We start from the raw sequence: 14,600 nt of genomic DNA, 5'->3' as shown, positions 1-14,600 counted from the left end.
GTCTGGTCAGGTTTCTAAATCTTTCCCCAGAGTACCTCCACCTCAAATTAAGACCTGTTTTTGTGATTGAATCGTTATTCCTCTGGTTTATGTCTATAATGAAGGTGAGGTCCCAATGGATTCACTTATTACTGCTGCCAGTGACTTTGGACTAATTAAAAATCAAACTTCACTTTGTTTTCATTGGTCTTTTACACTTTTCAGTAACAAATTGAGAGCTAAAATTACTTCCGAGCATGGACACTAGGGCCTGACATATATTTTGGCTGATGGTGAGGTACCATAGATTATCCTCAATAGAGATTTTGCCCAAAAAATTCAATTGTATGTTATAATTACACAAACAAGCAAAGAACAAGCAAATAAATACAAATAATTAATAATATAGGGGCATATGATCATTAATGACAGAGAAAAAGAGACAGAGAGAGATAGAGACAGACATAGATATACATATATAGATACAGTATGTCTCAAAAGTAAGGAAATGCCAAGACTGTGATCCAGTTATAGACAAAACCTGTGGGGGTGGCCTTACAGGTTTCACCTTTCTTGTACAGCATTTGTCTAAAATTGGATCATATTTATATGGATCTTTCCTTAGGTTTCTGTTCTTATTTTTGAGACACTTTGTATAGATATATATATATCAGTCATTTTGTAAAGGTCATGCTGTAGTTGATGTACAGAGACTCATGTTCCCAGATACAGAAGAGTGACAAGGTCAGTAAAGACTCTAGTAGCTCCAGTGATCTCTGGGGCTATTGTCTTACCGCTGTGCCTTGTCTCTCTGCTCAGAAAGGCCGTGTGGGAATGAGGGGTCAGATAACTGAGCCATGGTCAGACAGGGTTTCCCCCCTACCCACTCAACATCAGCCACCTGAGCCGCCTCCTGGGCCTAGCAGTGGGCATGCTGTGAGTAAACACAGAAGAGTTGGTGAGAGGCACTAAAGCTAAAGGCTAACAGCTCACAGAGGCCAACAGGACGCAGGGGCCTGATGTATAAACCCGTTTGCTGTGTCACTGTGCTGAGTTCAACCTATCACAGCTGTGCTTATGTTGTTTTGACTTTCATGTGGGGTGGGCCCAAATCCTTATTGTCTTATAGATCTGAGTTCCAGAACCTTAACAACTTTCAAAGTTACTTGTTTATGTTGTTGCCATCTTTTTTAGCTTTGTGATGTTGTGTTTCTCCTGTATCGACAAATTCTGTTCACTGTACCTTGATTTAGTCATGCTGTGAAATAATTATTGTTTTATTGTGATGTGTTTAGCAACATGCTTTCAATGATCCCAATGGTTTTCGACTTAGACTTCCCCGTCATCCATTCAGAGTTCTTTCTCTTTAGCGCTCCAAGTGCTGGAGTGGATTGTACTAAAGTGAAACCAGTGGGAGACATTGTCCTTTTGTAGTTTAGAAAGGTTTGTCCGAATAGTTGCCACTGTCTCTCTCTCTCAGCTCAAGCTTCATAGAGAGCAGCAGGTATGAGAAATGCATTCCGAAAAGGAATTGCAATATAATTAGTTTGGCATCAGTTTCACGGCCACTCTGCAGTTAATTGGTTAGTTCATTACGATATCAATTTTCCAGCATCGTTTTCTGCTGTTTTTCATGGTTGAAACCAGGCAGTGTCCAGATGGACATATGCATCTTGGAAGGTCATTTTTAAAGCTTTGAAAGTTCCAAAACAATAGGATGTGCTCTAATCCAGGCTCTCTGCTTTGGCCTGGCTTCAGCTTGAGGTCGAGAGAGTGAGAGATGTGTAATCGGTGCTTCTGTTCTGACAAACCACCCAGAGTTGACATTTTTTTTGTGCTAGACCACACTGAAACACCAGGTTTTTCTCAAGACTGGAGGGGGAGCGGGATACGAGCAAAATAAAGAGACGAGCCCCCTGGTAAAAATAGCTGTGTTTATTTCTACTGCCTGATTATTGGACGTGCCTGCTCTAGTGAAGCTGCTCCTCCAGTGGGCTGGGGAAGAAAAAAAAAAAAAAAGAAAATATCAAAAACCCACACACATTCAACACCATGTGGATTTGTCTTTACACAAATAAAACAGATGGTCTGATCATGAGATCACCCTTTCAGAAATACATGCGAATGATACATCAGACAAATATTTAGTCCTAGGATAAGCACGAAGCTTCAGGTTTCAGAGTGGTACTGCAGGCTGTTATTGTCCATGCATGCAGGCACTACATTGTTGTGGACTACTACTCAGACCAGGATGGCTCTCCCATGGACACCAGTGACCCTCCAGCCTACGTGTGAGGGCTGCTGGAGTGGGAAGGCCAAACTCACACTGACCTGCCTGTTCTTGACCCTGTACTGCCCACACTGCCCTAACTCCAGATACCATCTGTGTCCTGTCTACTACTGACACCTGTTCTTTTTGTCCATGTAATAAAGGGGGATGCCTCAAAGTCAGCATCGGAGGCAGACGTCTACGCGCCAAGCGTGGATGACATATATGGAAGCAAGAAAGATGTGTCAGCTTCTGCTGGTGAGCTGCCTTTTCTAAACATGACTACAGTTCCACCAACCTTCAGCTAGAATACATCTGTAGTTTGTACATCATACACAACTTCTGGAGACACCATGCAAAACTAGCGGTGTGACTTAGGCCATATAGGACCTACAGAAAAAGCTATTTTTATATAACCTCACTATAAAAATGAGAGGTCTTAAGGGAGAGAATTGTAAGCCTGTTAAATGTGAGTTAGTGAAAGATATATATGCCTGATTCTGAAGTGCTTGGCACCTAAAAAAGTTTCATTTCCATCTATTTAAATTTCAGGAGGGTTCTTATGTTTATACATATCGTTTACCTGGATGGTTGCTTAAATCATCCACTGAAAGCTTTCAAAATTGGTTCTTACATAGCATCTCTCCAAAGAAACTTCATTATTTTTATTTTGTTGTTATTTTTAAATGATTAAAGAATGAGAATCAATGTAAATAGTGATATAAAACATACAGTTTAAAAAGCCCATCACACTATTGACCCCATTGTGATTGTCCAGTGGGAGGACAAACTAAGAGCTATGATACTTTCCTTCTCCTTTTCTGTTTGAGCAACTACTCTTTTCTAAGGGCTAAGGGCATGGTGAAATATTGATGTAAAGAAATATAGCTCATGTATTTTGCAGTTATCTGTCATGTTTTCTTTGGAGAGTTGATGTCGAGTGGGTCTACACTACCTCCTCCTGTCTCTCTGATTGTAGTTGTGCCCATCAATGGTCATGTGGATCTGAAGGCCAGTCTCACGCCGCCTCTCATCACACACACTGCTGCCACCCCTATGCCTGTCCCCAAGATTTCAGGGGGCGTAGACCCCACACTAGGCCATGAGTCTCGGAGAGGCAGCAATGTGTCCATGGAACCCAACGGCCACGACAAGTCTCCGGTCAGTACACACAGCTCTCTGCTACTTACAAAAATCATTTCAAAATAATAATAATAAAAGAAAAGAAGACATAAATTACATTTTGAAAAAATATTTAAAATAATTTTTTAAATTGTTTTTTAATGTGGGAGCATTGTTTTTAATCAGGATGTATTTCTGAGGTTTATCTTAGCACAACCATATTTTGGAGAGGTATGAGTTGCATTCACAGTAGGATTTCTCACTCTTCTTCTATCACTCCACATTGCTTACAAGCAACAGAACACAGACTCTCAACATTTTTACAGATCCAAAGGGGTTTTATTTCACGTAAAGGAATTGTGGGGAAAATTATAGTATTTAATTATGTTAATGAAAAGTATCCAAGTCAACACTACACAGGAGCATGCATATGATGTTACCATATTAAAAACCAGTGTCCTTTTTTTTCTTTTCTTTTCACACAGTGTCATGTAAATATTTGGGACAATATTTATGGAAGTGCTGTCATGAAAATTTGCCAAACCTCACACATTTTATCCACTTGTTTTGTAAACCTTCAGTATCCATCAGTATTGTTGAAGCCAAAACTTGCATACTTCAAGTGAGGGACCTCCAAAAGAGGCTGATTTAGTGAGGAGTATTTGAGAGAAACCCTGTAATGTATTAAACAAAACTCTTGGTTGTGGAACAAAGGATCTTGCAACGATTAAAGTAACACATCAGATAATGGTTTGTCAGACTTTTACATTGATGTCAGATTTGGTGTGACACTTTCTAAACAAGTTTTGGCGTCTATTTAGACCGCTGTTAAAATAGCATTGTATTGCAAAATACATTCCTATGTCTTTGTTGACTTGAAATGTTAGTTCATGTCAAAAAACTTGCCATTACTTTCAGTTGATTTTAGATTATACTCTTACATCCTAACAGCTGAACAACAGTATAATGATAATTTTTCATTTCATGTTAAGGCTGTAGCCATGAACTAAAACCCTGAAGGGGACCAAACCTACTTTAATCATTATTCTAATAATATAATATTATATTAAAATTATAATATTGGTGTGACTTGCTTTACATATTTATTACCATCTATCAAAAATATCAGTATCCTCAAACAGTTTTCCAGTGGTATGGTAGACCAGCAGCAGAGGTGTTCAGACAGCTGGAATAAAATCTGGGGGAGGATTTATACTTTTTTCCTGGATCAAAATTACCTACCTCTGATGATTCCCATATGATTAGAAAACTTTGTAACCACAGTGACTTACTGACCCCACCTCACCTGGACTGTCCTTTCCTCCTCCAGTCGAGTGCCCGCAGCTCCCCTCATGCCCCATGGAGCTCGGGAAGCAGCTGGAACAGCCGTAGGTCCAGCTGGAACAGTCTTGGCCGAGCCCCCAGTCTGAAGAAGCAGAAGCGCCAGTCTGGTGAACGCCGCTCTCTGCTGTCCGGAGATGGTCAGTCTAGCTCGGATGAGGACGGGGGCAAACCTGGTGAACGGGCTTCAGAGGGGGACGATGCCTCTCTCTCCAGAACAGATTCGTTTAGCCAACGGCCTCGGCACAGGCGTATGGAGTCTCTGGAGACCCGCAGCTCCTTTGACTTACCGCCGGACACTTTACAGGTACCCTACCTCCACCGCTCGGCTAGCATCCATAGCACACGTCCTCCAAACCTGCTCAGCAATGGCAAGAGCTCCCCCACAGGACTCAATACGCAGCTCTCACTGGATGACCACCACAGTGAAGATGACAATGGCGATGAAGAGGGAAACCTGGTGAGAATGGCTACATCTACATAATATTTATTTCACATTGGTAACATGCGTTCTATACTTTTGACAGACTATCCAGATGTGCATCGCACCTGCTTTAAAAAAATGGCCAATTACAATTACAGTACAGTGGTCAGAGGGAAAGTATACACTTGTCGTAAGCTAGGATTGCCTCAGTGATCTGTGCAGCACACCATGCAAACTTTATAATGCAAGGATTTTTTTAAAAAGAAATTTTCAAATGAATTTTGTGAATAACAGCTTTGTCTGATTTCAGTTTCAAAATGGGTGTGTGGTTGTTTATTTGTTTGTTTATTTGTAGTTATTGTTATTTATTTTTTCATGTACTATCTAGCAGGCTAGCAGAGTAAAGTTATTAATGTCTATAAACATCCATGGATACCAAAGTGAAGAGTTCCCTTTTAGAATTCCCCATAGTGAATTGAATATTGTCATTTGGAATTACTGACAGTTCTAGATATTTAATTTTTAATAGGCTTATGATTCTACACGCAGATGCATTTTGATATGGATCACATGAGAATATGTATAATTATTGATTTTAAAGGAACACTAGGTAGTATTTTACCTTACAGTTCTAAAACTTTATGATGCTTCACTGAAATGTACTAAGGAGAATAGAGCCTCTGCTGTTGCTACACTGGGCTCAGCTTTGAAGAAACTGCTCTATGTAAATTTTGGAGGAGGGTAGGAAACACCCCTATCTCTCTCCCTCTCCCTTTATTTTTAGGGCAGTGCTGTAAATATGAATTGTTTCTGCAGTTGAAGGGCAAGCCCAGGAGCAAAAATACCGAATCTTACCCGGTGTACAAATGCAATGTGATATAGTATGTTTGAAAGCATTGGCCGGCCTTACCTCTTATTTTCTGTTTTGTGAACAGAGTCGACGAGCACGTCTGTATCGTTGGTTTGAGCGGAAGCAGCCAGAATGGTGCCGGCAGAGGAACACCTGGTCTCTGTATTTGTTTCCCCCAGAATCCAGGTGAGGATTGACATGCTGTGTCATTGCTAAACACTAAATGCACCTCTTCTGGAGCATTTTCAGTCACTCACTCACTCAAATCACAAGAGCCTTGAGGTGCTTTGCATCTAAAAAGGCTGTCTGGTTTAACACATGTCATCTTGCAGCATGATGCAGGCTACCAGAAACATCTTGAATATTAGAGTTAAGTGTTGTAGAATCCAGTTCTCCAGGGCAGTGCGTCACTGTGCTACTTTTGGGCCAAGGAAGCTCCCAGAGCTTTCAGCTTGTCACACAAGCACATACCAGACCACTACCCTGCCTTGCCCTCCCCTGCCCAGGCTTCTTAAATATGTGACTACCCGTATTTTATTTCATGAGAATGCATTTATTAAAGAGAACGAAGATGGCAGAATACACCAGCATTGCACGGTACTCTCTACCAAGCTTTACTAATTAAACATCAAACAACCTCGAATACTCCTACTGTTCTCTCAGTGAACCCAAAAGTAAGGCAGTTTCTGACCGTACTTCATTCAGCAGCTTTACACTCTGCACAGCGGATCCAGTAGACCACAGTTAGACTTATATTACACATTTCTAGCATTTCACAGACATACTTACACAGAGCAAATTACAAAGCCACTTATAGAAGTTAGCTGATATATCATTAGAGGTCTTGTCCATGGCCTCTTACTGATACAATATGGTGGTCCTGCCTAAGCTGGGATGAACCCATCTGCTTTGTTTAAGTCTGTGATGTTACTTGCCACAGCCACAGTTCCTCATTATAGAAACAACTACAACTGGTATTTGCTACATTAAATCATACTGAACTTTATTTATTTATTAATTGAAATTCATCACTGAGGCATATCTGCTGTTATGTGTTATCTTTAACTTTTTAGATATGCATTATTCATTATTAATGAGACCTTATACTATACAGTGCAAAGCTTATTCCATTTCCAATCTAATAAACTGTTCATTTATTCCTTTTTCAGAAAATACTTGAGGGATCATATAATCCTTGTCATTGATCATGTAAAAGACTAAGAGTGATACTTCTCTCTCTTTTTTTTTTTTTTTTTTTTGAGTAAACGGAGGCATTGAAATTTCAATGCCGTTACACTTGAGAGAATATATCATCTTAGCTAAACTCTGTACTGCTACCTACAGCCTTGATGGGCATGTTTACTACTAAGAATCAGGGGTTGCCTTAGTCGACTTTCTTCTCTTTTTGGCCCAACACAGCCATTCTCACAGAGCGAGAGATGGGAGCAAAGAGAAGGAGGTTGGCATGACAACGTTTCTGAGTTGCCTTGTCCTCCTGTGCATGAATTCCTTAATATCAGGCCAAGTTTGGAAGACATTAAAGCACCCTGAACTTTATTTATTCATCATAGGAATCATCAAGTCAGCTCCACTGAAGCTCTTGTGGCTAAACACACGTGTCTTAATGTATCTTTTATTCATAATATTTTAAACCAGAATTGCTTATAAATTAGGTCTTCTACAGCGATGGGCTGCATTTATTTAAATTTCCATCAAAATAGCAATTAATATATACATCATTCAGGGCATATACCTAAATTGGTTACACACCAATCAGTCAAAACATTACAATGACCTTGTTCCTATACTTCTTGTCCATTTGATCTGCTGCACAGGTGGAATTTGTTCTGCAAGTATAAACCAAAGTTTAGCTGTTCCTCTGCTTAATATTTTTAGCCCCCTTTCACCCTGTTCTTTGATGGTTAAGATATCCAAAAGACCCTCACAGAGCAGGTATTACAGGGTCATGGACCATTCTCAACACTGCAGTGACTGGGCAGTGTTCAGTGACCTCTGATGAAGGACTAGAAGATGCCCAACACAAACTGTGCAGCAGAATATAAGCTACTCTCCCTATTTCACCTACAAGGTGGACCAAAAAGGACCACTGTACTCACACTAACACTCCATCACAACTTGAGTGTCACTGCAGCGCTGAGAACAATCCATCACCCAAATCATACCTGCTCTGTGGTGGTCTTTTGGGGATCCTGACCCCCGAAGAACAAGTCAAAATAGTGGATAACAACATATGTAGAGTAACAGGTAGACTACAGTCTGCAAAACTACAAAGTGCATTTATATAAGGTGAGTGGAGCTGAGAAAATGGATAGTGTAGAAACATTGTACTGTTACTGAAAAGTAGAATAAAGCACAAAAGTAAATAAAGGAGAAAATCTCCTAACCACCATGACCAAGAAACAATTCTATTATCTTTGAGAAACAAGAGAAAAGCAAGTGTGGATTAGGAAAAAATACATCTGAAAACCCCAGTGTCTGGACCAGGTTCTCAGACTGAACTTTGGAAGTTTGTAAAAATATTCATGCTTGCCCACTATACACTCCTGTAAATGAATCCATGTTTGATATTGTACCCATCTGCAGTAAAGTACTTGTGTGTTTGGTTTGTTTTTTAGATTTCGTATGACGTGCAATAAGATCATCACCCACAAGATGTTTGATCATGTGGTCCTTGTTATTATCTTCCTCAACTGCATCACAATTGCTATGGAGAGGCCCAAGATTGACCCAAAAAGTGCTGTGAGTTCACATTCAACATAAACACACATTTGAGTAATAAATCTAGTTCCATACACGCAACATTATTGCGAAGTTACATTTAACATCATTGATTGATAAGTATGTAGTTATACTAAATGGCTAAATGTAAAAAGGCTTTCATGTAGATGTTGGAACAATTCAGCGAGGAACTGATGACATTTAACCACTAGAACATTAGTGAGGCTAGGTAATGATTTATGTTTAGTTCTGGATCACAGACACCACTCCAACTCATCTCAAAGTTGTTGTATTAGACTCCATCACTGCACAGTGCACTACTGGGATGGGGGTTTATACTCTCCTAACTGTTGCTTGTTATTAGACATGGTGACCTAGGGCTTGTGTATAACTGCTTCAGAGCATTCAATTTTATTTAATGTTTTTTTAATACAAATTATACATACATAGTGTTCACAGCAGGTGCACCATAAAGAAGCTGAATTCACCGATTATGAAGGGTGTCAACAAATGCTTGGATACAAAATTTACATAGCTAATCTGGAGTTTCCCATAGAATATTAATGCCTGGAGAGCAGGTAAAGGCTAAAAAAATTAAACACACACAATCCCAAATGCTCTTCTCAGCACATCACCGAAACCTGACTGAAGCATTAAAATGCAAGTACTCAATTTTCCGCTAACTATAATTTCCAGCTTACATAATGATGTAATTATTAAAGTTGAATGGTTCCAGGAGGTGTTTTGTAGGCACCCTACGCCTCACAAAACATAAACTGAATTTGAAATTTAATGGGTCCAGCATTTGCCGAGTCTCAGCCTGCTGAGAATTAAAGTTGATTACTTGACACATTTGCTAAAGGAATGATTATGCGGGAACTCGTGGAAAAGACTCCGTTCCTCATTCTCGCTTCTTTTCAGACCCCAAGGAGAGATGAGCCTAGCTTAAAAGAGTTGCTTCTCATTATCAGTTCTGCTTGTTTACTGCTTGTGACAGTTTACTCGTGCTGTCGCTTGACACGCTGAGCAGTGGAAAAGAAGAGATGAAAGCAGAGGTCGGCAGAGTTGTGGACATTGTCAGCTAAAAGGCTTTAATATGGATTGTGTTTGTGTAGCTCTCCAGATGTCAAAAGTAGATGACAAACTTTTTTGTGATTGTATAAAAATAATAATGGTGCTAGAAGACAGCGACTTTACAACTTTTTTCCATATAAACAAGCATCATTAAGAAAAAAAGAACAATGCTTTTTCATTCATCAAAACTGTATAGAAACGGGCTTTGTCTTGGGTGTTTTGAATGAGTTACAAACTCTTCAATGTGTGAAAGTAAAATAATCAGTAAATTGTATAAATCAGGTATGAATTAGAATGCAATTCATGAAGTAATTTACATGCGGCTACAAATATCTTTGCATATTCACATTACTTGCATTGGACTTGCACAGGTTTGCTATATATATAAAATTAGCATGATAAACACAGTCTAAATCATTTATGATTATGAAGCTCATGAGCCAGTTGTTGTCTTTGTAATTTAAGTTAATGGTCGAGCAAAGAGTGCACTGTGGCCAAAACATAAATATTTGACATAATTAGTCCTTAGAGTAAAAAAAAGACAAACAAACAAGCATACAGAACACAGATTCCCATTCATATTATCAACATTACCTTCTATTAACAATAATACATAGATTATTGAAGAAACTGATCATTTAGCATTTTCACAACATATATATCATGTTTACATATCATACACACATTGATCATATTTTTTATTTTTATTTTACAAATATTCCAAAGATAGTCAGATTTATTTTAATTCAGATTTACACCTATACACTTTTTTTTACCTTGACACACTTTGCCTTGGTTTTAAAGGGTTAAAAGAATGTGTAAATAGACAGTTATATAATGAGAGAATTGCATCAACTCTTTTCAGTCCTCATTTCATTCTTATTATCTTTATTGGAGCCACCAATTCTGTTGTTTATCCATTTTATTCTTAATTATATCATCGGCTTTGCCAGGAGAAAGTTGAGGATTTGTGTACATCTCACTGTCATTTTTTTTTCTTTTTTAATATGTATTCCTTTTATATAATTCCTATTATAGCAAGAGAAAAGACCAGACTCCTAACCAGAGTTTTATTTCCAGTGTGACAAGCATACACAGTACCTCATTTAAAGATATATGTAGCTACATAATGATTAAATTCACAGTGAAATGTGTGCAGTTGTTGAGCTGTCTTAAAAACCTGAGAAATGGCTCAGTGGCAAGAGTGCAGTTTAAACGTAGGCCTTTTCTTCACCTCATTCCAAAAGAAAAAGGTATTATAATGAAGTGACTTTCTGTTGTTTTATAAATACAGTCACTTCTGTTCAGTGGACTTGTGTGTGTAAAACAATCCAGAGAGCAAGTGAAATTGTATATTTCTAAAAGTCAAGAGGGTTGTAATGTAAGCAGTGCTGGGTAGAGTAGCTTACTCATACTGACTAAAGTAGAATTAAAAATATTCATTCATTTATTCTGAGTCATCAACCCACCTACCAACGTCTGTTTTTGGGCCATGGGAGGAAACCAGGGCACCTGGAGGAAACCCACGCAGACACGGGGAGAACACACCAAACTCCTCACAGACAGTCACCTGGAGCGAGACTAATTAAGCTAATTTTAGTTCGGGACTAGAATTAAAGTTAGCTGTGCTAAATAAAATCTTGAGTAAACTTTTTAAACATTGGATGATCTCCCTCTGGGTGGGTAGGATGGCCCTCATGCTTTGAGAAGAGCTCATCCAGACATCTGATAGCAAAAAAAAGAACCCTGAGTAGTTAGTGTTCTCCTCCACACATGTTGATCTGTCCAATGACATTGCATGAGCAGTAGTTTGAAAAGAAGCAGTGAATGGCAGTGACTGTAATGGTAGTAGAGTAAGGTTATGCTAACCCTCAGCTCCTGTTATTCTTGGTTGATTGAAGCAGTTCTACATTTCTGTGAAAATGTTATGGCATTCAGTCACAAGAACAGGTGTTAATTCAGGTATTGATGGTAAATATTATTGTTTCGCCACCTCATCTCAGAGTCATTGGGTAGTGCCCCTTAGCTCATGTCAACACAGTTCCAGGGCTCCACAGTCCAATGCTGGGCACTTTATACCCTTCCAATCCTAACATGACAGTTAGTGTGGTAATTTATGTTCAGCTGCTCCAGAGCATCCTATTTGGATGTGGGGGCAGCCGTTGCTGGGTGGTTAGGGAACTGGGCTTGTAACTAGTTCAATCCCCCGAGCCAGAAGGTCATGACTGAAGTGCCTTTGAGCATGGCACCTAACCCCCAACTTCTTCCTGGGCATGTGTGCTCACTGCCCCCTAGTGTTCACTATTGTGTATGTGTGATTCACTGCTCAATTTGGGTTAAATGTTGAGAACAAAATCCTCTGTGTGCAAGCACAGTGGCCAATAAAGGTATTCTCTTTCATTTCACAATTTTATGCAAGTTGTGTGTGCAAAGTTGAACATCAGTGCCCAAAATGGGAGCACCTTAAAGGAAAGATTAGGTATTTTTGCTCCCCCTGCAGTTGCAGAGTATAATTTACTTTTACAAACCTGCCCCTCAAGGGGGAGGGGGTTGTTTCCTTCCTATCTGCAAAAGTTACATAATGCAGTTTCTGCATTTCTCCTTATTTTAGGTCAGTGAAGCCTCACATTGCTTTTAAAGCTGTGAATATAATGTAAAAATACTACCTAGTGCCTCCTCCAGGGTGTGTTCCCGCCTTGCGCCCAGTGATTCTGGGTAGGCTCTGGCCCCACCGCGACCCTGAATTGGATAAGCAGTTTCAGACAATGAATGAATGAATGAATACTACCTAGTGTTGCTTTAAAGTAGCTTATTTCACCAATATATCATCCATATAATCGGTGTCTGAGTACTTTTGGGCATTGAGTGTACGTCTAAATGAAAAAAAGTGATGCTGTAATCTCTGTGTGAAATGATGGTCTTAAGAATGCAATCAGACTGACACAGGAAGAATCAGTCACATATTAAGTAAATATGATAAACTGTGTCAATAAACTGTTCCATGGTAGACATAATGTCCAGCATCTGTGTAAGTAAGGATTACAGAAGGATTTACAGAAATGTTTTCTTTTGTAGGTCAGCTATAAAGTAAGCTTCTTTCCTGTGGAAAAATTTTAGTCCTGATTTTTTATTATTATTATTTTTTTGGCTAGAAGACATTTCAGAACAAATGCCAAGCCCTCAAACATGTCTGTAATGTTAAGTGGCTTTAAAATGAACAGCAGCATCTAGGTTTAATGGCAGGGGGCGACATATAAATCAAGACAATACAGGCAGCATGAAATGAGCCGTAAAGTTGTTCCTGACTTGATGAAATAAAATTATAAAGAAATATTTCAATAATCAACATTTGAGGTTGCCTCTAGTGCGATTTCATGTCATGAATGATTAGAGTGTAGAGATGTTATTGCTCACAGTGGATCTGTGGTGTTTTGTGCATTGAACTTTTATGTCATCAGAACATATAGAAGTCCAGCTCAGGAATGATGTCATTTAAAGGCTGTTCCAGTGGTTATGGCTTCTGTGGTTGTCCCGGCTCATTGCATGTGGAGATATATTGAGGTTCATATATTTGCATGTATTGCTCTTTCCTCATGTTTCTCTGAGCCAGATGTATGATGTATGTATGAATGCAGACACAGCATATATTTAAACCTGTCTTAATAAGACTGCAATGTGCAGCAGGCCTACAGCAGAATTTAACATGCAGTTTACTCAGAGTGCAGGTTATCGCACAGTGACTTTACAATTTTGAAGTGTGTGAAAATATGGTGAAAATACAGAGATATACAGAGATATAGAAGAGATATAGAAAGATACAGATACAGAGATATAGAAAATACAAGCCCAAGAATAAATAAAAAAAAAATTAATTTTAATTACAGTGACAGCAAAATAATTCTGCATGCTGTTGGAGTCTTACTTGTTTTTTAAATAATAGCATGGACTGTGAACACATTGCACATATTTTTCATCATATCCTGTCACCATATGCAAAATTAAAATCTAAATTTCAGCTCCACTTTCCATTTAATTGCACTTTGTAGGTCTACAGTTACAGAATGTTAGCTCCCTATGACATTGTTTTTTCAATGGTCAGAATCATCAAAGCATGTACGATTTGGATGGGGGAACCTTTCTCAGACGTGGTGGCACGTTATTGTGTATTGTGGGTCAGACACAGCAATGATGCTGGAGTTTTTAATCACTGTATACTCACTTTCTACTTTGTTAGTAGACACACACTTTGTTGGTTCTCCTTGTAGATGCAAATATGTTGCTGCAGTTTGTGTCAGTCATTCTCTAGTCCAAATGTCTTCAAATCTGGACCTTGGATCTTAAATTGGCCGGTATGACACCGTCCCTGGCCTTTGAGGTGCATTAGTAGTTGAAGCTGTAGTGTTGTACCTTGACAACTTAAACCTTGTTATTCTGGTGGCATGCATTCTTTTGGCATTTATTCAAAGCTTGTTCCTCCCTCTAGCCACTGTGTCCACTACCAATAAATGTGTGTATTTAGACTATGATAGCAGTATAAGTTTTATGTTGGTATACAGTTGTGAGTTGCTCAAACTTAAATCTGTAAACAGCTAAATTTGCAATATCCTGTTATGTATACGTCAGGCTTATGTTTGACTCTATATTTTGTGATTTGAAGTTTCATACACTCAGGATTTTACTTTAATAGCCTCAGGCATAATTTAGGAAAAAGCACATTTAACAACCTCATCTATAGCTGATCAGCTTTAACTGTCCAACCTCTTGCACTTCTGCACAATGGCTTTGCTAATCCCTGAATTAAA

General features: G+C 38.9%; 1 protein-coding gene across 2 annotated transcripts in view; it reads left to right on the top strand.

Annotated features, from left to right (window-relative positions):
* Positions 1-14,600, top strand: part of cacna1g (calcium channel, voltage-dependent, T type, alpha 1G subunit) — a 279,098-nt gene that overhangs the window by 183,937 nt on the left and 80,561 nt on the right. For both annotated transcript variants that reach the window (XM_066666013.1, XM_066666011.1), the window contains 5 exons: positions 2,413-2,506; positions 3,228-3,409; positions 4,701-5,171; positions 6,071-6,171; positions 8,622-8,745. In XM_066666013.1, the coding sequence (XP_066522110.1) occupies positions 2,413-2,506; positions 3,228-3,409; positions 4,701-5,171; positions 6,071-6,171; positions 8,622-8,745 (972 nt within the window). The remainder of the gene's footprint in view (positions 1-2,412; positions 2,507-3,227; positions 3,410-4,700; positions 5,172-6,070; positions 6,172-8,621; positions 8,746-14,600) is intronic.

This window comes from Hoplias malabaricus, chromosome 3, assembly GCF_029633855.1.
Source record: "Hoplias malabaricus isolate fHopMal1 chromosome 3, fHopMal1.hap1, whole genome shotgun sequence".
Classification (NCBI taxonomy): domain Eukaryota; kingdom Metazoa; phylum Chordata; class Actinopteri; order Characiformes; family Erythrinidae; genus Hoplias; species Hoplias malabaricus.
This window is presented reverse-complemented; position numbering and strand designations above follow the sequence as displayed.